Raw genomic sequence first — 25,357 nt, forward strand, 5'->3', positions numbered from 1 at the left:
ACTAAATAATTCACACATTTAAAAAAATCATAACCTCATTTGTTTATCTTCCACATATTTTTAACATTCTTTTATCTTTTTCAAGTTTTTAAATTTTTATATTTATATTAGTAATTTATTTATTTATAAAATGGAGATGTTGACAAGACCATAAGAGGGGTATAGTTCCACACAATTCCCACCACCAGAACTCCCTATCCCCCCCCCCCACCCTGAGAGCTCTCCTATTCTTTTATCCCTCTGGGAGTATGGACCCAAGATCATTATAGGGTGCAGAAGGTGGAAGGTCTGGCATCTGTAATTGCTTCCCTGCTGAATATGGGCATTGGCAGGTTGATCCATACTCCCAGCCTCTCTCTCTCTTTGCCTAGTGGGGCAGACCTCTGGGGAGGCAGGATTCCAGGACACATTGGTGAGGTCATCTGCTCACGGAAGTCAGGTTGGCATCATGGTAGCATTTGGAACCCAGTGGCTGAAAAAGAGTTAAGATATAAAGCAGAAGAAATTGTTGACTAATCATAAACCTAAAGAATATGGCAGATGAAGATTTGGGGGTTTCCACTTTGGAAAAAGCTAGTAGGTCTATTTTAGGTCTATTCCAAGGTATATTTATTGTACAGAGGTAGAGAAATTGAGAGGGGTGGGGAGATAGGAAGAGAAAGAGAGAGACAGGCATATGCATCCCTGCTTCACTACTTGTGAAGCTTTCCCCCTGCAGATAGAGAGCAGGGATTTGAATCTGGGTCCTTATGCACTGTAATGTGTATGCTTAGCCAGATGCACCTCCACTGGGGTCCTGACCATCCTTTGTAAGGTTCAATCCCCAACACCACCATAAACCAGAGTTGAGTACTGTTCTGGCTTTAAAAAAAAAAGTTGTGGTTTGGGAGGTGGCATAGTGGATAAAGAATTGGACTCTCAAGCATGAGGTCCTGAGTTCAATCCCCAGCCACACATGCACCAGAATGATATCTGGTTCTTTCTCTCTCCTATCTTCCTCATGAATAAATAAATAAAATATTAAACAAAAAAGTTGTCCAGGGCTGGTGGTGGCACACCTGGTTAGGCACACGAATTAAAGTGTACAAGGATCCAGGTTCATGCCCTTGATCCCCACCTACAAGGGGAAAGCTTCAAGAGTGGGGAAACAGTTTTGCAGGTGTCTTTCTCTGTATCTCCTCATGCCCTCTCAATTTCACTCTGTTTCTATCAAAAATCAATCAATCAATGAAATGTCATTAGCACAGCAATTTATCTGTGCTCACTGGGCTATTCTCACACAATGTGTATTTCCATGAGTTTCCTCTTATGTACACAGATGCAAAAGAAAACGACCAGTTGGCTGGAGAAATAACTCAACTAGCAGAGTGTTAGACTATTTGTAAGTCTGAGGTTGCCAGTCCCATCCCCAATGCTACATATACCACAGTGGTGCTCAGGCTGCTCTGTCTCCTGTGAAACTCTTTTTCTCATATGTAATAAATCTTAAAAACAAAGCAACAACAAAATAAACAACAACAAAAACTTAGGGGGGCAGCTGGTGGTGCATCTGATTGAATGCAAGTGTTACAATGTGCAAGGACCTGGGTTCAAGTAGTTGGTTCCACCTGTAAGGAAAAAACTTCATATAATGTGAAGCAGTGCTCTCTGCCTCTTTTTTTTTTCTTACTCTTTAGATCAATTTTATGGCTACATAACATCATGCTATTTATACACACATTGACATATTGTAAGGCATTAAGCCAGCCCCCCTGCTCCATCCTGCATTGCTGATACTATGGCCTATTTACATAATCATTTCTGCCTCTTTTCTGTCAACTTCTCTCTATCTCTATCAATAAGTTATTAAAAAATTAAACATACTTTAAAAAAAAACTTTCCTCGGCACAGTTGAGTACACGTTACCATGCTCAAAAAGCCCGTTTCAAGTCCCTGGTTCCTAACTGCAGCTGCGGAGGTTGGGGGGCGGGGCGGCTTTGCAAGCGCTGAAGCAGTGTTGTAGGTGTCTTTTTTATTAAAAAAAAAATTTTTTTTCCCGTTTGTTGCCTTTGTTGTTTTATTATCATAGTTATTATTGTTGCTATTGATGTCGTCATTGTTGGACAGGACAGAGAGAAATGGAGAGAGAAGGGGAAGACAGAGAGGGGAAGAGAAAAGTAGACACCTGCAGACCTGCTTCACAGACTGTGAATCGAATCCCCTGCAGGTGGGAGCTCGAACCTGGCAGCCTTACACCGTCCTTGGATCCTTGCGCCACGTGCGCTTAACCCCCTGCGCTACTATCTGGCCCGCAACCCCCCTTTTTTTTTAACCAGAGCACTACTCAGATCTGGCTTATGGTGGTGCAAGGAACTGAACTGAGAATTTTGGAGCCTCAGGTAAGACAGTCTCTTTGCATAATCATTTGTGCTACCTACCCCCGGCAACTCCCCTCCCCTCTCCATTTCTCTCTGTCCTATCAAATAAAATTCATTTAAAAAAACAAAAGCCTTTTTTTTTTTTTTTCAAAGCAGAGCACTGCTCAACTCTGGTTTATGGTGGTGTTGGGGATTGAACCTGGAATTTTGGAGCCTCAGGATGAAATTTTTTTCTAGTTAACCATTATACCATCCATCCCCAAGAAAATCCTACAACCAGATATGAAGGTTTCTGACACACCTGAAAATGGGACTGCTCCCTGCCTAGGACTCACCTTCCCCGCCCGCCTATCCTCAATCTTCTTTAGACCCCACCCTTCTCCAGAACCCACCCCACCGCAATCCCAGTCGCCCCATCCCAGCTTTCTCGCTGACACTGGCGCCTAGCGGTTGCGTCACCCAGTCTCCGCCCCAACATACGTCATATCCCTGCGCCGCGAGCAGAATTTAAGTGGGCGCTAAGGCGCCACCGAGCCCGGAAGTTAAGATGCTGCCCGATGTGCGGCTGTGAGCGATGGTCAGATTTTTGAGCTTGGTGCATAGAGCCTGGACCGCCGCGTATAACCCGGGCTCGGGCGGGCACAGCATGTACTATGCCGTGAAGAGGGGCCGCAAGGCCGGGGTCTACCGGACCTGGTGAGTGAGCCGCCCGTCATCACGCAGAAAGTTCGCGGAGCTGCCCCGTGGGAAGGTGCTGGGCGGCGGGCGGGCTCAGCGACTGTCCCTCGAGTGCGGCCTTCGGGCTGCGGCAGGACGCGCTGGGGTCCCCCCCTTTCCCTCTGGCAAGCGATCGGGAGCCAGGTCCCGAGCTTGCCCCCGACTGTCACACGCGCTTCAGGCTGTACAGAGACGTCAGCTCCATTTCATGATTTGGGGGAACTCTGAAATACATACAGTTTGAAGTGGCTGGTGAAACTTTTTTTTCTTTTTGAAAAAATGGCGGAACTCAGATAAAAGCTAATCTTCCCAGTGTCTCAAAGAGAAATGTATCGTTAGCTAATATTTATGTTGGCGCAACCATCCATCCCGGTAGATGGGATTATTCTGACGTTCAGGTTTGAATATAATCCGGAAGTTTATGAATCTAAGGACAGAACTTGAACCCAGACGTTCTTTATTTTGTTTCGTTTTATTTATTTATTTCATAGGGCAGAGAGACTCTGAGAGGGGGAAGGGAGGAGAAAGAGGCACCTGCAGCACTTCACCCCGTGTGAAGCTTCCCCCCTGCAGGTGGGGACTGGAGGCTCAGATCGGGTCTTTGCACTTGATGATAGGGCCCCCAGCCCAGCTGTTCTGATTTCACAACTAAAAGTTAAATAAAACTTACTGGTTTTGTGTGTGTTGAAGAAGCTTCTCATAAATTAGCCCTTTTACTGAATTGAAATGATATCATACGTAGGACTTTTTAAAATATTCGTTTATTCCCCTTTTCTTGCCCTCGTTTTATTGTTGTAGTTATTATTATTGATGTCGTTGTTGTTGGGTAGAACAGAGAGAAATGGAGAGAGGAGGGAAAGACAGAGAGGGAGAGAAAGATAAACACCTGCAGACCTGCTTCACAACTTGTGAAGCGACTTCCCTGCAGGTGGGGAGTCGGGGGCTCGAACCGGGATCCTTATGCCGGTCCTTGCGCTTTGTGCCACATGCAGTTAACCCGCTGCGCTACCGCCCGACTCCCACGTAGGATTTTTTTTTTTTTCTTCTAAAGATACGCCAATTCTAGCATGGTTTGAGCTTGAGGAAAAACTTTTGATGCTGGTGTACTCTGACAGACAGCACAACAGGTGAAGGGCTAGACATGCAAGTTGAAATTAGATAGTAAAGAACTGACAGCCTTATCTTTTTTCACGTTGGTGTCATCCTAAGAAGAGAATCCGTTAAAAAAAGGAGGGGGGGGGGTCGGGCGGTGGTGCAGTGGGTTAAGCGCAAGTGGCGCAAAGCGCAGGGACCGGCGTAAGGATCCCGGTTCGAGCCCCCGGCTCCCCACCTGCAGGGGAGTTGCTTCATGGGTGGTGAAGCAGGTCTGCAGGTGTCTATCTTTCTCTCCCCTCTCTCTCTGTCTTCCCCTCCTCTCTCCATTTCTCTCTGTCCTATCCAACAACGAATTGCGTCAACAAGGGCAATAATAATAGCCACAATGAAGCTACAACAAGGGCAACAAAAAAGGGGGGGAAATGGCCTCCAGGAGCGGTGGATTCATGGTGCAGGCACCGAGCCCAGCAATAACCCTGGAGGAGGAAAAAAAAAAGGAGGTGGGGGGGCAGGAGAGAGAGCTCACTTGTGAAGGGGATGTGCCTTGCTATGTGTACAGCTCAGGTTTGAGCCCTGGCACCACATGAGAAGTGCTATGTTGCCAGAGAAAACACCATACTGTCTTGTCGCACCCTGACACTCTCTCCTAATGAAAATGTGACTCATGGTGAAATGGTGTAGACACTAGGCTTTGATTCGACACATACACACACACACACACACACACACACACACACACAAAAGTAAAAAGCAAAAGTTGGGTAAGTAAGTGAGAGACTGAGGAAGGAAATAATATTACACTCTGTCTCAGGAATGAATGTAGAGCCCAAGTGGACCGATTTCCTGCTGCCAGATTTAAGAAGTTTGCCACAGAGGAAGAGGCCTGGACCTTTGTCAGAAACTCTGTAAACCCTGATGATTCAGAAGGTAACTTATGTCTACCACATTTTAACTTCTTCAGTGTCTTTCTTTCTTTTTATTAAACTGTCTTATTTTTATTTGATCAAATTGGGAGGGGCAGAAAAGGGGAGAGAGAGAGCTCCAAAACTACTTCACCACTTGCAAAGCTTTCCCCCTGCAGGTGAGAACCGGGGGCTAAAACTTAGCTCCTGTCCATTGTAACGTGCTCTGAGCCACAACCCAGCCCCTTAGGCTGTTTTATTTATTTATTTTTAATAGTTTATTATGTGAGAGATACGAAAGAGAGAAAGAACCAGAGTATCACTCTGACACATGTGCTGCTTGGGATCTAACTTGGGACCCCATGCTGGAGAGTCCAGTACTTTATCCAATGCACCACCAATGTCTTTCATATCTTAGATATGAAGATATGACTGTGCAACACCACTGACTCAAGGAATTCAATCCCTTCTACCTTTGGTTGCTAGTTCCCTTAACATGTCATATTTTATTTATTTATTTTTAAGATTTAATTTATTTATTAATGAGAAAGATAGGAGGAGAGAGAGAAAGAACCAGACATCACTCTGGTACATATGCTGCCAGGGATTGAACTAAGGACCTCATGCTTGAGAGTCAAATGTTTTCTCCACTGCGCCACCTCCTAGGCCACAGAAAGAATAAATATCTTGAGAGAAAGTCTGACATTTAACCAGAAAGAGAAAAGGAAATGGCAATGTGAGGAAATACTAACAAGAACAGAAATCTGCAAAACTAAGAGAAAACAGTAACTTATAGATCAAAAGTCCAACAGATACTAAACGATATGTAAAAGGAAAGTGAAACTGTCGCAAAACAAAAGTAAAATATTAAAGATTATTATACTCAAAGCAGCAGTACTTGGACTGATAGCTCACTTCTTGACAGTTACAATGAAAGCCAGAGTCTATGTACTTAAAGTTCCTTTTCTCCTTTTTTTTTTCTTCCAAAACGCTGCTCAGCTCTGCTAGGTTCTACTTGTGTTTTCTTTTTTTTTTTTTTTTTAATTTATTTCTTTATTGGGGAATTAATGTTTTACATTCAACAGTAAATACAATAGTTTGTACATGAATAACATTCCCCAATTTCCCATTTAACAATACAACCCCCCACTATGTTGTGTTTTCTTTTCTGATCTTGTTTTTCAACTTCTGCCTGAGAGTGAGATCATCCCATATTCATCCTTCTGTTTCTGACTTATTTCACTTAACATGAATTTTTCACGGTCCATCCAAGATCGGCTGAAAACGGTGAAGTCACCATTTTTAATAGCTGAGTAGTATTCCATTGTGTATATATATATATATATATATATATATATATATATATATATATATATATATATATACCACAACTTGCTTAGTCACTCCTCTGTTGTTGGACACCTGGGTTGCTTCCAGGTTTTGGCTATTACAAATTGTGCTGCCAAGAACGTATGTGTACACAGATCTTTTTGGATGGATATGTTGGGTTCCTTAGGATATATCCCCAGGAGAGGAATTGCAGGGTCATAGGGTAGGTCCATTTCTAGCCTTCTGAGAGTTCTACAGACTGTTCTCCACACAGTTGGACCAATTTACATTCCCACCAGCAGTGCAGGAGGGTTCCTTTGACCCCACACTCTCTCTAGCATTTGTTGCTGTTACCTTTTCTGATGTATGACATTCTCATAGGAGTGAAGTGGTATCTTGTTGTTGTTTTTATTTGCATTTCTCTGACAATCAGAGACTTGGAGCATTTTTTCATGTGTTTCTCGGCCTTTTAGATCTCTTCTTTGGTGAGTATTCTGTCCATGTCCTCCCCCCATTTTTGGATGGGGTTATTTGTTGTCTTGTTGTGTCATATTTTATTTATTTAAGGTCCTCTTACCCGTGCCTTCTAGACTCTTAATATTTATAGATTTATTAGTTGATAGAACAGAGACATTGAGACAGAAGGGAGAAAGAGACATGGGCAGGAGAGATAGCATAAAGAGGAGGGGCCACAGGTTACCTTCCTCAAGGACCCAGGTCCAAGCCCCCATCCCTCCCTAAGCAGGGGAGGAGGAGGGCCTTCAGGAATGGTGAAGCAGTTCTCCAAGTATCTCTTCTTTCTCTCTCTTTACCAGAGTACTTCTCAGCTTGCTTTCTCCCTCTGCCTCTCCCTATCCCTCTCCCTCCCCCCCTCTTTTGTATCTTATTTGATAGAATAGAGAGAAATTGGGGCGAGGGGGCATAGAGCGAGAGACACCTGCAGACCTGCTTGACTCATAAAGCATCGTTTGTTTTGTTTTTTGTTTTTTTTTTTCTTTTCCATTAGAGCACTGCTCAGCTTAGTTTGGGGATTGAACCTGATGTCTTTGGTTCTTTAGGCATACTTAACCATAATGCTGTCTCTCCACCCTGCCCTTTAAATTTTTCCTCCTTTCTTTCTTCTTGCCTTCCTTTAAAAAAAAAAAAATATATATATATATATATGTATATATAAATACACACACACACACACACACACATTAGACAGAGCACCACTCAGGTCTAGCTTCTGGTGTTGTAGGGGATTGAACTTGGGAACTTTGGTCTCAGGCATGAAACCTTTTAACATAAGCATTAGGCTGTCTCCCCAGGCCCCTTTAAGCTTTTCTAGAGATTCTCTATAATCCCTAAAGGTTTCAGAACTACTATCTCCATCACAGTAAGAGTTATTATTTTTCCTTTATTTTTATTTTTTTTTTGCAAGTAGGACCATCACTTTTGTTTTCACATTGCTCTTACTAAGCTTATTGTGGTTTAGAATAATTCATAAGACGTCAAAGTCTGAGATGAAGTCGGAGATGGTATAGAATGTTTTAAGTTTTGCCAGGCTACTTGTGGAGGTTATTTTGATCTGATTTAGCTTTGTTAACCTGTGGAATTTCTAGATTTTTTAAAAAAGAGATTTTATTTATTAACAAGATGAGAAAGAACACCAAGGCATATGGGAAACCAGGGACCAAACTATGGACTAAACGCTTCCAAGTCCAATACCCTACTCATTGTACCATGACCCAGGTCTGGGTCTGGATTTGGACTTTATTTATTTATTCATTTATTTATTTATGATAGACTCAGAGAGAGTGGATGTGTGCGTTTAAGTGTAAGAGACCACAACATTGAAGCTTTCTTCAGTGCAGTGCAATCTAGGCTCAAACCTGGGTTGTATATATAACAGTACAGTGCATTATCCAAGTGAGCTATTTCAACAGGTCAAGCAGTGACATTCTTGGTAGAAGGCACACTACATGTGCAAGGACCTGGGTTCAATTCCTTGATCTCTACTCGAGGCAGTGATCTTCATGTATGATGAAGCAGTGCTGCAGGTATCCCTCTGTCTCTCTCCCTCTCTATCTCCTCTCCTCCCTCTCAATTTCTCTGCCCTATCAAATAAAAGGAAGGAAAAAAAGTTGAAGTGAGATATTTTGCTAGATTATTTCTGGATTCTTCATCATTTCATGATGTCTGTTTTTTCTTGGACTTTGAATAGACTCTTATTTTTTCAGGGCAGAAAAATGGACTTGTACAAGAACCACAAGTAAAAGCAAACAAGCGACTCCGTGAGCCCTTGGAGGAAGATGAATATGAAAATACAGAGCCCTGTGTGAAATACGTAAAGCAGAACACAGAGTCAATACCTTCAGTTAGCAAAGACACATTTTCATATATGGGTATATCTTTTTTGGATTTAAAATTCTTAATATATTAATATGAAATATATATGTAAACACTTTTCACTTTCTCCCCCCCCACCCCAAGATTTATGTACTAATAAGAAAGAGAGAGCCGGACTATCACTCTGGCACATGTAGTGCCAGTGACCAAACTTTTTACGTCGTGCTCCTAAGTCCAACACTGCAGCTACTATGCAACATTCCGGACTTCTTTCCTACTTTTCTCAATGAGAGAAATTGAGCTGGTGTTTAACATCCTCATTAAAAATAACTATAACTATATATATGAGAAAGGGAACCAGAGCATCACTCAAGCACATACTGTGACAAAGACAACTCATGCGAGCCCAGCACCCTAACCATTGTACTACCTTCCAAGCCCAAATGTCCTCACTTTTACCAGGAAAAAAAGGTTATTTTAAAAACTTAAATTTTTTTTAAAATTAATCTTTATTTATTTATTTATTTTCATTCTTTATCATTCAATAAGTATTTATTGTACATAGTTCTATAGTACCTTAAAATTGTTTATTTGTATTTTTACAACATAACACTTTATGGAATAATTCCTTTGATGTTTTCTCTTTTTATCCATGTTGTTTGGTTCAGAAGAATTTTTTTCCCCTATTTTTTTTTTTTTTTTGAGTAAGCAAGTTTTCCCATATGCATTGAAATCTTTGGTGTGTTTATGGCTTCTATTTTATTTTGTTTATTTTATTGTGGGCCTAATGATTTGTAATGCAGTTGTTGACATGTAGGTACAATTTCTCATCTTCCTGTGAAAGTTCTTTGTAGAAATTAATCTTTATTTATTTATTGGATAGAGGCAGCTAGAATTCGAGAAGGAAGGGGGAGGGAGAGAGACTGAGAAACACCTGCAGCCCCACTTCATCACTTGCAAAGCTTTCCCCCTGCAGGTGGGGGCCTGGGGCTTGAACCCTGGTCCTTGCACATTGTAACATGTGCCAGGTGCGCCACCACCCAGCCCCAAAACCTTTGTTTTTTTTAAAGATCTTATTTATTTATTAATGAGAAAGTTAGGAGAGAGAAAGAACCAGACATCACTCTGGCACATGTGCTGCTGGGGATCGAACTCAGGACCTCATGCTTGAGAGTCCAAAGCTTTATCACTGCCCTACCACCCGGACCACTACTTTAAAAACTTCTAAGACCACTGTTTTATAGTTGCTAATATAGTGTAGAATTATTAAGAATTTGGACATCTGTAGGAAACTCATTATATAGGCTACAAATGAAATCTACACTGTAATCTTTTGAAATACAAGAGAAAGGCAAAGACCCATCTTCAAATAAGAAAGACCCTCAGTAGTACTTTTTATCTTTTATATTCAATCTTGGCAAAACTTGATCCTGCCTTGTCCTAAAACACAGGATAGTCATGAATTTTCCTCCTGTGTTTCACTCCAGGAGTGGATTTCTGTTTTTGCAGTATGTAGTATGTAAATTTCATCTTTGTTATTTGCATGTGTGGACAGAAAGGATGCATAGAATTGTTGGTATAAGTTGATGTGTTTATAGATTCAGCTTTTCCCTCAGAAGCTCTCTCTCCCTCTCCTCTCTCTCTATATATATTTATAGTTTATCTATGTATCTATTCTTTGCAGAACTGGGGCATCATACATGTGTGATTTCACCTCTCTGGGTCACTTCTTTCATGCAGGAAAAGATGGAGAAAGAGTGGGAGACATAACATAGCTCTGGAACTTGAAAAGAAAAAAAACTAGCCCTGTTTTTTTCTTTTCTTTATTTTTTTAAAATTAGATTTATTTATTTTTTAATTTAAGATCTATCAACTTGCCAGAGGAGATAGCATAATGGTTAAGAAAAAAATATATAAATAAATAAAACTATCATACCTGAGTCTCTGAGGTCCCAGATTCATGCCCCTGCACCACCACCATAAACCAAAAGAAAAAGAAGAAAAGATTTATCAATTAATGGGGGGGGGGGGAAGGTGAGAGAGAGAGAACCAGAACATCATTCTGGCACATGTGTTACCAGAGATTGAACTAAGACTTCATGTTTCAGAATCCACTACTTTATTCACTGTACCACCTCCCAGGCTGCTAATTACCCACTGTATTTCTGGGAATGTTACTCACCAGTAGCCTGAATGTGACTTCGTGTCAGCCCTTTTCTGCATTTTCTTTTTTGTTTTGTTTTGTTTTTAAAGCTTTTATTTATTTATTTTTTTTTTTTTTTTTTAATTTTTGAGAGAGATTCAGAAAGACACAGAGAAACACCAGAGCCCTGCACAGCTCTGGCTTATTGTAGTGCGGGGGAGGGTTTGAACCTGGGACTTTGGAGCCTCAGGCATGAGAATCTCTTTGCATAACCATTATGCTATCTACCTCCGCCCAAGTTTTCCTTTTTCTTTTCTTTTTTTTATTATTGTTGTTGTAGTTATTAATGTCCTCATTGTTAGATAGGACAGAGAGAAATGGAGAGAGGAGAAGAGAGAGGGGGAGAGAAAATCAAACACCTGCAGACCTGCTTCACCACCTATGAAGTGCCCCCTCTGCAGGGGGGGGGAGTCAGGGGCACGAACCAGGATTCTTATGCCGGTCCTTGCACTTCGCACCTCGTGCACTTAACCTGCTGCGCTACCACCCGACTCCCTTTTTAAAATTTTTGTTAATATTTATTGCCTTGTTGCCCTTGTTCTTTTTTTGTAGTTACTGTTGTTGTTGATGTCGTTGTTGTTGGATAGGAGAGAGGAGGGGCAGACAGAGAGGGAGAGAAAGATAGACACCTGCAGACCTGCTTCACTGCCTGTGAAGCGACTCCCCTGCAGGTGGGGAGCTGGGGGCTCGAACTGGGATCCTTAAGCCGGGCCTTTGCCCGCTGCGCTACCGCTCGATCCCTCTGTATTGTTTTCTACAGCTTTAGCATGTTGATGAAACCCTAAGGGCAAAAATACTAGGAAAAAAAGAAATGAGTTCAGTATTTGTAAGAGAACTTGGCTTTCTGTCAAACCACCATCATATCCATTTATTACTTTGCTGTAAGAAAAGTTCCTTGGAATGAACCTGACCCCTCTGTGCCATTGTTCATTAGCATCAGCAGGGGAGGGCTGTATAAGCAGCAGTTCTTAACAGCTGTGGGTTTTAGGTTTTACAAAGTGAATGCGTTTGTTGTTCATTTGCTTGGCATATGGAACTGAAATATGAGAGGACTCTTAAGTGAAACATTTAGTGCCCCATACAAGTATTTTGTAGTGTTTTCCTAGATAGAAAATTTAATACCAGTGTTGTAAAATACCTTTTTCATGTAAAATGACAATTCAGGTGGTTTTTTTTTTTTTAATTTATTTGTTTCAATGTATTTTATACAGAGAGAGACCAGAGCACTGCTCAACTCCTGCTTATAGTACTGGGAATTGAACCTGGGACTTCACAGTCTCAGGCATGAAAGTCTTTTGCAGTCCCCAGCCCAAAAGACAGTTTAGTTTTGCTTAAAAAAAAAAAAATCTTAAACTTTTCAGGTGAATTTCAGTCCTTTTTTTAAAAAAAAAAAACAAAACCAGAGCACTATTCAGCTCTAGCTTATGGTGGTGCAGGGGCTTGAACCTGCGACTTTGGAACTTCAGGCATGAGAGTCTCTTTGCATAACCATTATGAATTTCAGTTCTTAGTAATGCAGCACTCACTGTATTTCTCACAGGAGATTTTGTTGTTGTCTATACTGATGGCTGCTGCTGCAGTAATGGGCGCAGGAAGGCTCGAGCAGGAATTGGTGTGTACTGGGGACCTGGCCATCCTTTGTAAGTAAACCCCCCCCCAAAAAAAATCTTCTGTTTTTTAAAAATATTTATTTATTTATTCCCTTTTGTTGCCCTTGTTGTTTTATTATTGTTGTTATTGGTGTCATTGTTGGATAGGATAGAGAGAAATGGAGAGAGAAAGGGAAGATAGACACCTGCAGACCTGCTTCACCGCCTGTGAAGTGACTCCCCTACAAGTGGGGAGCCGGGGGCTCAAACCAGGATCCTTCAGCAGGTCCTTGCACTTTGCGCCACTTTTTTTTTTTTAATAATTTTTATTTATAAAATGGAAATATTGATAATACTATAGGATAAAAGGGGTACATTTCCACACAGTGCCCGCCCTCAGAGCTCTGTATCCAACCCCCTCCCCTGATAGCTTCCCTATTCTTTTTTTTGTAAGTTGTTGTTATTGATATTGTCGCTGTTGGATAGGACAGAGAGAAATGGAGAGAGGAGAGGAAGACAGAGAGGGGGAGAGAAAGATAGACACCTGCAGACCTGCTTCACTGCCTGTGAAGTGACCCCCTGCAGGTGGGGAGCTGGGGGCTTGAACCAGGATCCTTATGCCGGTCCTTGCACCATGTGCACTTAACCCGCTACGCTACCACCTGCCTCCCAGCTTCCCTATTCTTTATCCCTGGGAGCATGGACCCAGGATCATTGTGGGGTGCAGAGCTCGCTGCACTACTGCCGACTCCCAAAATATCTTGTTTTTTAAACCTCAAATTTAAATAAATTATATGCCAAACCTTGTGAAAAAATGGAGGATTTGCTCATTTGGTTGCTTGGTAAATAGCCTTAGCAGGGGATAGCAGAAGAGCAAGCATTTATTCATGTTGACACTGATAACTTTGCTCTCCAGGATGTAGAATACTTTAGCTTTGCTGGCATTTTTTTAAAAGGATTTTACTTATTTATTCATGAGAAAGATAGGAAAGAGAGAAAGAACCAGACATCACTCTGGTACATGTGCTGCTGGGGATTGAACTCAGGAACTCATGTTTGAGAGTCTAGTGCCTTACCTCCCAGACCACCTGGCATTTCTTTTTATATTAGTTTTTTTTTTTTTATTTATTCCCTTTTGTTGCCCTTGTTGTTTTATTAGTGTAGTTATTTTTGTTGATATCGTTATTGTTGGATAGGACAGAGAGAAATGGAGAAAGGAGGGGAAAACAGGGGAAGAGAAAGAGACACCTACAGACCTGCTTCACCGCCTGTGAAGCAACTCCCTTGCAGATGGGGAGCCGGGGGCTCAAACCGGGATCCTTATGCCAGTTCTTGTACTTTGCGCCATGTGCACTTAACCCGCTGCGCTACTGCCCGACTCCCCCCACCTGGCATTTCTATAGTTCTAAATCTCAGTAGACTTCTGTCTCATTGAAAAGATTTTACACCATAATAGCCTGCCTCCTAAAAGATGTTTTCGGCAATGATATACAAAAGATAGATCACTAAACTTGGATTCTGTCCTATCCCTCTGACTTTTTCTGAAGACATATGAGCAAAGAGTTGAACTGCTGTTTTACACAGCACAAAGCCAAGATAAAGAGAACTAGGATTATTCAAATGCACCTGAACCACAAGTGTGAAATAAGTCACCTGAAAATCCAAAAGGAAATATTCATATCAGTTCCAAGCTTTATTCTTTTTTTAAAAAAATTTATTTATTTTCCCTTTTGTGTTGCCCTTGTTTTTTTTTTATTGTTGTTGTAGTTATTGTTGTTATTGATGTCATTGTTAGATAGGACATTGAAATGGAGAGAGGAGGGGAAGACAGGGGGAGAGAGAGAGAGACACACCTGCAGACCTGCTTCACCGTTTATGAAGCAACTCCCCTGCAGGTGGGGAGCCAGGGACACGAACCGGGATCCTTACACCAGTCCTTGCTCTTTGTGCCATGTGCACTTAACTGCTGTACTACCGCTCAACTCTCCTAAGCTTTATTCTGTAGTTCTTAGGGCCCTGTACTTATGCTTGTGTAATTGACACAAACTGCTCATTAATAATACCATTTCACATGTCCTGAGCTCTATAGTCCACAACATTCTTTCGTTTTCCTTCATGTTGATATCTTATTACTTCAAACCCTGGAAGAGAAAATACCTTTATGCATTAATTATCTACTGTCTTGGTGTTTCCCAAGCTCATGTACTAATTATTTCGGATCTAGAAATTAAATTTCAGGTTTGACTTCTGATCCAGTGGGTGGACTGGCTGACATCCTTTCTATCATTTTAATTTATTTATTATTTTCCCTTTTGTTGCCCTTGTTGTTTTACTGTTGTTGTAGTTATTATTGTTGCTGTTGATGTCATCCTTGTTGGACAGGACAGAGAGAAATCGAGAGAGGAGGGGAAGACGGGGAGAAAAAGAAACCTGTAGACCTGCTTCACCATCCGTTGTGGAATCACCCGGCCCCCCTCCCCTTTATCATTTTAGTGGTTTACATACAGTTGTTGACACTTGGTTACAATGTCTTGTCTCCCTATGATAGGTGTCTGCAAAACATTCTTATCCTCAATGCAGGTCTTTTACCACCTACCTACACCAGGACCCCAAGACCCCCCTCCCACGTCCCATCTCCCCACTGTCCCACTCCTTTTCCTTTTTTGGCCTTTCTACAATACCATACTATAGGGCTTTCCAATGAAAAGTGTTTTTGGTTTGAAATTTTTATTAGTGCTTTAATAATGATTAACAAGATTTTAAGGTAACAGGGGGTTTTGGTTTGAATTTTAAATACTATATGCCTGTACAGTCCTTTCATATTTTAGATAAAAATACAGACCAGCCTATAATCCTTGGTTAAGAGGCATAAGGAGTTGTTGAATGTTGGCTTTATAATTTCATTTTCTTCTTTTTGAAATCAGAAATTTAAGCACTAGACTTCCTGGGCGACAGACAAACCAAAGAGCAGAAATTCATGTAAGTTATCAAGACATATTTTTCTACTGAGTTTATTGTTCTTTGGCATTGACTATAAATGTATTAGTAAGATTTTTTTTTTCTATCTATGTATCTAATATATTAAAAGTCCAGAAAGTATTTAGTTTGGGGTTAGTAAAAATTCTTAAGGGTATGTGTATCAAGGAAAATTTAAAAAGCTGGGAGTTAGGCAGTAGCGCAGCGGGTTAAGCGCACGTGGCGCAAAGTGCAAGGACCGGTGTAAGGATCCTGGTTCGAGCCCCCGGCTCCCTACCTGCAGGGGAGTCGCTTCACAGGCAGTGAAGCAGGTTTGCAGGTGTCTTTCTCTCTCCCTCTCTGTCTTCCCTATCTCTCTTCATTTCTCTCTGTCCTATCTAACAACGATTTAAGTAAGAGCAACAACAATAATTACAAGAACAATAATAAAATAAAGGGGGCAACAAAAGGGAAAATAAATAAATATTAAAAAAAAAAAAAAGCTGGACCTGGGTGGTGGCACATTGGGTTGAGCTCACATGTTACCATGCACAAGCATTCAGGTTCAGGCCCCTGCTTCCCATATACAGGGAGAAGCTTCATGAGTGATAAAGCAGTCCTGCTCACTCCCTCCCGACTCCATCCAATAAATGAATGAATAAATAAAATGTTAAAATTGAAAAATTTAAAAAGCTCAGCTAGAAAGATAACACATCGGGGGCTGGGCGGTGGTGCACCTGGTTAAGTACACGTATTGCCATGCACCAGGACCCAGGTTCAACCCCTACCCCCATCTATATGGAGGAAGCTTCACAGCAGGTCTCCAGATGTCTTTGTCTCTGTCCTTCTGTATCTCCCCTTATCATCTTCTCTCTGTTCTATCAAATAAAATAAATTTAAAATAAAATTCATTTAAAAAATTTCATTTTAAAAGTTAAAAAAAAAAAAAGACAATGCATAGTTCACACAACAAACAAAACGTCTCTGAGGTACCAGGTTTAGTCCCCAGCACCACTGTAAGCCAGAGTTGAGCCGAGTTCTGATTAAAAAAAAAAAAAAATTGGGGGAGGGGTGGGATATGGAGATTGGGCGGTGGGAATTGTGTGGAGTTGTACCCCTCCTACCCTATGGTTTTGTTAATTAATCCTTTCTTAAATAAATTTAAAAAAGAGAAAAAAAAATTAAAGAGCTTCAAGTGCATTTCTAAATAGGAGATTTGTATGTTGCATTGGTCACATAGAGTATATAGTTATTACAGTTAGCACAAGGAAAGAAGTAATATGTTTTGCATTTTTCAAGTAGTTTTGAAGAGTAATGTGAAAAAGTGAACAATCACTATAACATAACTGTCTTATTTCTTCAAGGCAGCCTGCAAAGCCATCGAACAAGCAAAGGCTCAAAACATCAATAAGCTGGTTCTCTATACGGACAGTATGTTTACCATAAATGGTATGCTCACTTCTCCAGTCTACTTTTTTTTTTCCCCTCCAGTCTACTTTTACAGTTTTCCTGGTAAATAAGTATGAGGGGAAATAAGTATTTACTACCCTGCTAAGGATTAATATAGCTAGTATAGTAGATGGAGATTATATTTGGAGTATTAGAAAAAGATGAGGATTTGAGAGCCTTACTTTTACTGCTTCATAATTTTTCACAAGTTTTTCTTCGCTGGGCACTAGGAGCATAGCTATCAGATAGCACCTCCTCTTATGGCCCTTTGAGGTTTAAGTGTGTTAAGTAACTTAAGATGGCACATTGACAGCTCCTTTGAGAAATACGGTGTCTAGGATCAGGGTGGGAGGGAGGAGGAGAGATGATGAAGAGACTGGAGGAAGTGACATCTGAGACGGGGAACTGGAGCTTGAAGACACGTTGTAGCAAAGGTAAGAGTAAGGAGGTGCTTCAGGTCTGCCAGAGGCCAGAGCTGGATTCAAGCAAGGGATTGTGAAGTCCTGAGGACTACCCTGAACATATGTGGGAGTGGTTAAAGAGAGAAATAAGACTAGGAAAGAAGAAGAAAGAAAAAAAAGATCAAAACACGTGAGATTAACTGATAAGTGATTTCTTCTAGGTATCACCAGTTGGGTTCAAAATTGGAAGAAAAATGGATGGAGAACTAGCATAGGGAAAGATGTGATCAACAAAGATGACTTTGTGCAGCTGGAGAAACTTACCCAGGACATGGACATTCAGTGGGTGAGTGTTTTCTTTTTTTTCTTTCTTTCTTTTTAAAATATATTTATTGATTATTGGATAGAGACAGAGGGAAATTAAAAAGGTAAGGAGAGAGAGGCAGAGACACCCGCAGCCCTGCTTCAGCACTCGTGAAGCATACTACTGCAGGTGGGGACCTGGCGCTTGAACTAGGGACCTTGTGCACTGGCACATGCACTGCCAGGATCAATCTCAGCACCTTGAGAGACCAACACACCTTCTAGACCAGCTGGGGTCTGTGTTCTTATGTTGCAGTGCTTTGTAGTGCCTTGCCTGGACACACCTCATCACTGTTAAAGTGAATTGTAGTAGTTAGTCTGTTAGTTCTTTGCAATTAGCTATAAAATTAAATAAGATTAATTCATAACTAATTTAATTATAAAAAATGCTGTGTGATAAGACCTTAGTGGGCCAAAGAGATGGCTTGGCAGTAGAACACACGCCTCTTACATGTGAGGTTCTGGGTTGTATGTACTCCCTTCACTGCATTTAAAAAACAAAAACTTGAGGAGATAGCATGGTGGTTATGCAAAAGGCCCTCATTTCTGAGGCTTTAAAGTTCATTCCCCAGCCCCACCATAAGGCCAAGCTGAGCAGTGCTTTAGTCTCTCTCTCTCTCTCTCTCTCTCTCTCTCTCTCGTTTACCTACAAAAAAACTTTGTAGAGTGATGTTTTTCCCAATGGAATTATTTTCCTTTATTTTTTAATTATTTTACTAAGGGTTATCACTGGGTTATCATTGGTGCCACCATTCTGTGCAGCCATTTTTTTCCTTCCCCCTTTTTTCAACTTAATAGGCCAGAGAGAAATTGAGGGGTTGAGGTGGGTAGGGGTGGGAGAAAGAGCCACCTGCAGTCCTGCTTCGCTGTCCATGAAGCTTCCCCCTTCACTGGAGGCTTGCACGCTGTAACATGTGTGCTCAACCAGGTGTGCCACCACCCGGCTCCTATGTTTCTTATTTATGTAATTATTTAGTTATTTTTAGATAAAGGCAGAGAGAGGGAAAGAGACCACAGTTCTAAAGCTTCCTTCAGTGTAGTGGGGGCTGAACTCGAACCTGGGGTGCACACATACAAAGCAATACATGATTCAAGTGAGTTATTTGGCAGCCATGTGTTTCTTTTTTAATATGTTTTGTTTTGCTTTAAGGTTTATTTATTTGTGGTCTGGGAGGTGGCACAATGGATAAAGAACTGGACTCTCAAGCATGAGATACCAAGTTCAGTCCCTGGCAGCACATGTACCAGTGATGTCTGGTTCTTTCTCTCTCCCATCTTTCTCATTAATAAATAAAAATATTTATTTAGTGGAAGGAGAGTGAGAACCAGGGGGTGGGGAAGATGGCATAATGGTTATGCAAACAGATTTTTATACCTGAGGCTCCAAATCCCAGGTTCAGCCCCTGGCAATGCTCTGGTAAATCAATATCTATATATCTGTCTGTCTGTCTCGTTCTTGAGGATCTAACACTTTATCCACTACTTCACCTCCCAGGACACATGTGTTTTTTGGGTTTTTTTGACAGATGTTTTGCTAGGAAAGTTTACTACATCCCATCATTAAGTGGAGAAATCCAGTACAAAGTGTAAACTACAATTTGTGTACCTAATTCTTAATTAAAACCTATTTGTGGGGACTCAGGCAAGTAGTGCAGCAGTTTAAGCGCAGATGGCGTGAACTGCAAAGACCAGTGTAAAGAGCCCAGTTAGAGCCTCCGCTCCACCTGCAGAGGAGTCGTTTCACAAGTTGTGAAGCAGGTCTGCAGGTGTCTATCTTTCTCCTGTTCTCTGTCTTCCCCTCCTCTCTCCATTTCTCTCTTTCCTATCCAACAATGACGACAATAATAATAACGACAACAATAAAACAACAAGGGCGACAAAAGGGAATAAATAAATATATATATATATGTTAGTATATTTTAAAATTTATTTTCCCTTTTGTCGCCCTTGTTTTTTATTGTTGTTGTAGTTATTATTGTTGTTGTTAGATAGGACAGAGAGAAATGGAAAGAGGAGGGGAAGACAGAGAGAGGGAGAGAAAGACAGGACACCTACAAACCTGCTTCACTGCCTGTGAAGCGACTGCCCTGCAGGTGGGGAGCCAGGGGCTCGAACCAGGATCCTTAGGCCGGTCCTTGAGCTTTGCGCCACATGCGCTTAACTCGCTGCACTACCGCCCGACACCCATACATAAATATTTTTTAAAACCCTATTTGTCCTTTGTCCATTACATCGAAATTTTGAGTGTTCCCCTATTCTATGCAAAATAGCCGTTTTGTTTGTTTGTTTAACAATGATTTAGTCATATGCTATTGTGTAAAAAAATTAATTAACATAAAATAAATACATTTTATTTAACAGATGCACATTCCTGGTCATTCGGGATTTAGAGGCAATGAAGAAGCGGACAGATTAGCAAGAGAAGGGGCTAAGCAATCTGAAAACTGAATGAAGTCACTTTAACTCTTGGAAAATTTTGAGGCTGTGACTATTTTGCCTTTACTTACTGGTATGAAAATACAAAGATGGACCAGTGAGCAGATGTACTAACAAACCCTCACACTGAGTCAGAAAGGCAAAGTAGCATTCTGTGCTATCATGTAATAAAATATGATTGAATGTATACATTGAGCGTCCTTTAAAACATGAGGATCCTTTTAATTTACAGTGTGATTTATTAGGCTTAATACTGTTCTCACTAGTTTTACTCTAGTCTGGACAAATATTTTCAGATTTTGGTTTAATAAGGGATGAGTAAACACTTGGTTAAAAATTGCAGACATGCAATCCAGAAATATCCAGAAAGAGTTTGTTTGCCTTCTACTTGTGAGAACTGAATCTTGTAATCTTGTGATATGGACTTTTCTCTAAAAGGTGCACTGCTCAGCTGGGAGCCACAGCTCAACAAAGATAATGCAGGCATGTTCTCAGCTGGCTGGACACAGGTATAGGGCCAGCCTGTGCCCTGGCAACTTGATCATTACATAGCAGCAGCGACAACTTTTAAACAATAAAATGTCTAGATTTAATTTTTTTTCTTTGACTGTTTTTGTTTGAAAACGTGACACAGTGCTCACTTCAGCAGTACATACACTGAAATTGGGATGATACAATGAAGATTGATAGGGCTTCTGTGCAAGGATATGACACAAATTTGTGAAGCCTTTTGAAATGAAATGTATGACAGGTTATTTCAAGTTAGGAGTATCCATTGCTGCAGGGTTGGTTGTCACCTCCAGGCTTTTTCAATGGATATTTATATAAACTTTTATTGTATTGCACCAAAGTAAAGGACTCTGGGGGGAGGTGGGGAGAGTGTTCAGGTCCTAGAACTTGATGGTAGAGGAGGACCTAGGTGGGGGGTTAGAGTGTTAAGTGGAAAACTGAGAAATGTTACATATGTACAAACTACTGTAGTTTACTGTTGACTGTAAACCATTAATCCCCCAATAAAGGAAAAAGAAGTTACATTTATGTACACATATACTATGAAAGATTAAATATTTTGATACTCCTAATACAAACTCAGGACTGCAGGTTATGTTACCTCTTCTTTGTTAATTAATCTCTCTTTCTCTCCCTACATTGAGGATTCTGTTCTCAGCAAAAACATAGCATAGTGGAATAGAATATCCCTTAATTACTTGCTTGATTATTCCACTTTGACATACAACATATGTATATTAATGTTAGTAATGTACTTAGAATGAAAATAGTACTGTGTTAACATTGTCAATTATTCCTCAACAGAATCTCTCTTATTTTCACCTAGAATTAGCTCTGAGAATTTACTGCTTACAACCAGTCTGTATTTCATTATTATCTGGCTAGCCATGCTTTTTATGTTGAAATTAGTTTGTATCCTTCATTCTAGAAGATTAGTTGTGCAGGATATGGAAGCCTTAGCTCACACTCTTTCCTTGACTTTTTTTTTTTTTTTTAAGATTTTACTTATTTATTCATGAGAAATGATAGGACAGAGAAAAACCCAGAAATCACTGTGGTCCATGTGCTGCTGGGGATTGAACTTGGGACCTTATGCTTGAGAGTCCAAAGCCTTATCCACTGCACCACCTCCCAGACCTCTACTCCTTAACTGTTTAAAACATTCTTTTTTTTTTTTTTAATTTATTTTCCCTTTTGTTGCTCTTACTGTTGTTATTGATGTCATTGTTGTTAAATAGGACAGAGAGTAATGGAGAGAGGAGGGGAAGACAGAGAGGTAGAGAGAAAGACAGACACCTGCAGACCTGCTTTACTGCCTGTGAAGTGATTCCCCTGCAGGTAGGGAGCTGGGGGCTCAAACCGGATCCTTGAGCTTTTGCGCCATGTACACTTAACCTGTTGCGCTACCACCCGACTTCTTGTTTAAAATGTTTTATTCTAGCATAAAGCATTACAGAAAAGGCCTTTTTTTCCCCCCTTATGAGTCCTAGGCTCTTTTTCTTAAGGTGTTCAAAAGTCTTTATCTACTTTGTCTTTATTTTTTTAATGAGAAAGACCAGAGCACTGCTCTGCTCTAGCTGAATGGTGGTGCTGAAGAATGAACCTGGTATCTCACAGTTTCAGGCACAAAAGTCTTTTTGCATAACCATTATGCTGTCTCCCCTGCACCTCCCAAGTCTTCCTTTTTTCTCAAGTTAGTAATTTTAGAATATATTGTGTGCTTCACAGGCGGTGAAGCAGGTCTGCAAGTGTCTCTCTTCCTCTCTATCTCCCCCTTCTCTCTCAATTTCTCTCTGTCTCTATCCAATAACAAATAAAAAAAATTATATGTTGATTGCCCTGGATCAGTAGTTTGCATGTATATGGTATATTTCTACAAATGTTTTAAAACTTTCAGTGAGGTTTCTTGAAATATGACCTGATGTTTTATTTTTGTTTGTTTTTGATGCATTTATTTACTAGAAAGAATTACAGCATCACTCTGGTATATGTAATGCCAGGAATCACATTTGGAACCTCATGCTTGGGAGTTCAGTGCTTTAATCCACCTATTGGGCTGTGTGTTCTATTTTTCTTATTTTGATTTCTTTGGGAGAGGGGGGACTTCTGTTATTTGTATGTTGAAATTTTATTTGATTTGACCATCCTTAATCCTTGTTGCTTCATCTTGAAATTCTTAATTTCTTATATGTCTTTTTACATGTTCTTACCCTTCCTGTCTTGATTTACTGTTGTCTAAAATAAAACTTTTCTTGCCTTTTGGATTTTCTTGAGTTTTGTCATCATTCCCTTATTCCCTAATGCTGACTTATAGTGCTCCCTCTCCTGTATCTCGTTTGTTAATGTTTTGAAGCATTATGTTTGATCTGTTTCATGGGCAAATCTTTCTGGCATGCTCTCACTATCTGTAGGACATTTGCTTTTTTCTTTAGAATAGCTCTGTGTGGAATTGACACTTTGCTGTTGCTCATTTTTTCCCTAAAGTCTTTAGTTCAGGTAGCTTTTCTCACTTCACAGAACTCTCTCTCTCTCTCTCTCTCTCTGGTCACATTTGGAATAATATTACAGTTGTGACAGCTGGCTTTTTGAGCTCCCCTGACTCTATTCTTCCCAGTGAGTGTGGACTTTCCTAATAGCTTTTATCCTCTGTGTCCCGTTTCCTTAGAGGAGGGATCCTTTATCCTACATGTCTCCAGCCCTCCGCACCTTCTTTTTTTTTTTAATTTTAAGTTTTTTTTTAATATTTATTTTATTTATTCCCTTTTGTTGCCCTTGTTGTTTTATTGTTGTAGTTATTATTGTTGTTGTCATTGTTGGATAGGACAGAGAGAAATGGAGAGAGGAGGGGAAGACAGAGAGGAGGAGAGAAAGCTAGACACCTACAGACCTGCTTCACCGCTTGTGAAGTGACTCCCCTGCAAGTGGGGACCCTCCGCACCTTCTAACACAGACCTCACCATTCGTCCTTGCTCTTCCTTTGGTACAGACAAATGTGCTAGCACCAGCCTTTGTCTGGACACTGATTTCTCACACTTTGCAGTGGATACCTCTTTGCTGCATTGGGGTATTCCTGTTTGAGAATCATTCATGAGCCCAATGGCCCTGCCTTGGTGTTTTCCCCAGGCCTGTGATAGATAAGCTGTGCCTTTCACTCCTGTGCATTGTGGTTTTGTAGAGTCTTAGCACCTTCTTGATTTTTCAGGCTGTACTAAAGTATAACTGATAGTAAATTGCACGTGTTTACATATTTGAGACTGTGTGTGCAACTGTGAGACAACTTTGATGCTGTTTCACACTGCTTTGAATTCCTATCCCTACTTCACCTTGATAACTGATTTGTTTTCTGTCATTGTAGACTTAATTTGTACTTTCTAGAATTGTGTATAAATGGAATTATACAAGAAACTTTTGGGGAGGGGAGATTTCTGTTAGCATAGCTACTTTGGCATCCACCCATGTATGTATATCATTCCTTTGCTTTTTATTGTAGAGTAATGTTAGATGAATGTGCCAATCTGTGTATCCATTCTTCCATTGATGGACATTTGGATGGTTACCACCTTCAGACTATTGTAAATAAAGCTGCTGTGAGCATTTCTCTTGAATGTGTGTGTTTTAAATCCTGTTGAATAAACACTTAGGAGTAGAGTGGTGAATACAGCTTTGTAGGAAGCTACCAACCAAACTGGGGAGATAGCATAATGGTTATATAGAAGACTCATGCCTGAGGCTCTGAGGTCTCAGGTTCAGTCCCTAGCACCACCATAAGCCAGAGCTGAGCAGTGCCAGACTGCCAGCACTCTCTCCTCTCTGTATCTTTTTCATTAAAATAAGTAACGAATTAAAAAAAATAATAAGACGCTCTCATACATTACCATGAGCAAGAGCCTGGGTTCAAATCCCCACTCCCCATATGCGAGGGAAGTTCTATGAGTCATCAAACATCTGCAGGTATCTGTTGCCCCCTATTTCCTCTTCCCCTTTCAATTCCTCTCCTATCAATAAAAAAAATACAAGTGGGGGGCAGGCAGTGGCACACCTGGACAAGCACACACATTGCAGTGCACAGGGACCCAGGTTCAAGCCCCTGGTCCCCACCTGCAGGGAGGAAGCTTCATGAGTGGTGAAGCAGGGCTGCAAGTGTATCTCCCTCTCTAAATCCCCCTTTTCTATTTCTTTCTCTAATAAATAATAAAGATTTAATTACTTTTTAAAAAATTGAAGGAAAAAAATGTACTGGCACCGAGCCCCAGCAGCAAGCTTGGTGGCCAAAGAGAGAAAGAAAGCTACTAACCTTTACCATTTTCCATTCCCACCAGGAAGGCAGCACTTTCTGATTGCCTTTATATCATTCCCTAGTTTGGTTAAAAATTCCCTTGGGAGAGACGGGAAGATTGCATAGCTGTTACTCAAAAAGTTTCATGCTTGATGCCGACCAGACTCCCCTGGACAGAGGATCCCACCAATGTGTCCTGGAGCTCCGCTTAAACCAGAGCCCCACCCTACTACAGAAAGAAAGTCTAGCATATGGAGACTTGTCCCAAGTGGCCTCCCCCAGGGCTCTGTTCTGGCTCCTACGCTATTTAATATTTACATCAATGACCTCCCAGAAACTTCTTCAAGGAAGTTCATCTATGCCGATGACATCTGCTGTGCAACTCAGGCATCCAAGTTCGACATCCTTGAGGAAACACTCACGAAAGACATGTCTCTGATATCT

General features: G+C 40.8%; 1 protein-coding gene across 2 annotated transcripts; it reads left to right on the plus strand.

Moving 5' to 3' along the window:
* Positions 1–2,857: 2,857 nt before the first annotated feature.
* RNASEH1 (ribonuclease H1) lies at positions 2,858–22,901 on the plus strand. Of its 2 annotated transcripts, XM_007518925.3 has the most exons (8): positions 2,858–3,053; positions 4,981–5,096; positions 8,623–8,787; positions 12,475–12,574; positions 15,448–15,502; positions 16,843–16,927; positions 17,550–17,674; positions 20,053–22,901. In XM_007518925.3, exons 1-8 carry the CDS (start codon positions 2,932–2,934, stop codon positions 20,137–20,139), a joined length of 855 nt encoding a protein of 284 aa, XP_007518987.3. In that variant the 5' UTR covers positions 2,858–2,931; the 3' UTR covers positions 20,140–22,901. The 2 variants fall into 2 exon arrangements, with proteins under 2 accessions (XP_007518987.3, XP_060043024.1); XM_060187041.1 differs by lacking the exon at positions 8,623–8,787.
* The last annotated feature ends 2,456 nt before the right edge of the window (positions 22,902–25,357 follow it).

Source organism: Erinaceus europaeus, chromosome 3, assembly GCF_950295315.1.
Source record: "Erinaceus europaeus chromosome 3, mEriEur2.1, whole genome shotgun sequence".
Classification (NCBI taxonomy): Eukaryota; Metazoa; Chordata; class Mammalia; order Eulipotyphla; family Erinaceidae; genus Erinaceus; species Erinaceus europaeus.

Coding starts and splice junctions, on each gene's coding strand:
- RNASEH1 (XM_007518925.3), top strand. CDS start 2,932: ATGGTCAGATTTTTGAGCTTGGTGCATAGAGCCTGGACCGCCGCGTAT. Junction 5,097..8,622: donor AAACCCTGATGATTCAGAAG/GTAACTTATGTC, acceptor TTATTTTTTCAG/GGCAGAAAAATGGACTTGTA. Junction 12,575..15,447: donor TGGGGACCTGGCCATCCTTT/GTAAGTAAACCC, acceptor TTTTGAAATCAG/AAATTTAAGCACTAGACTTC.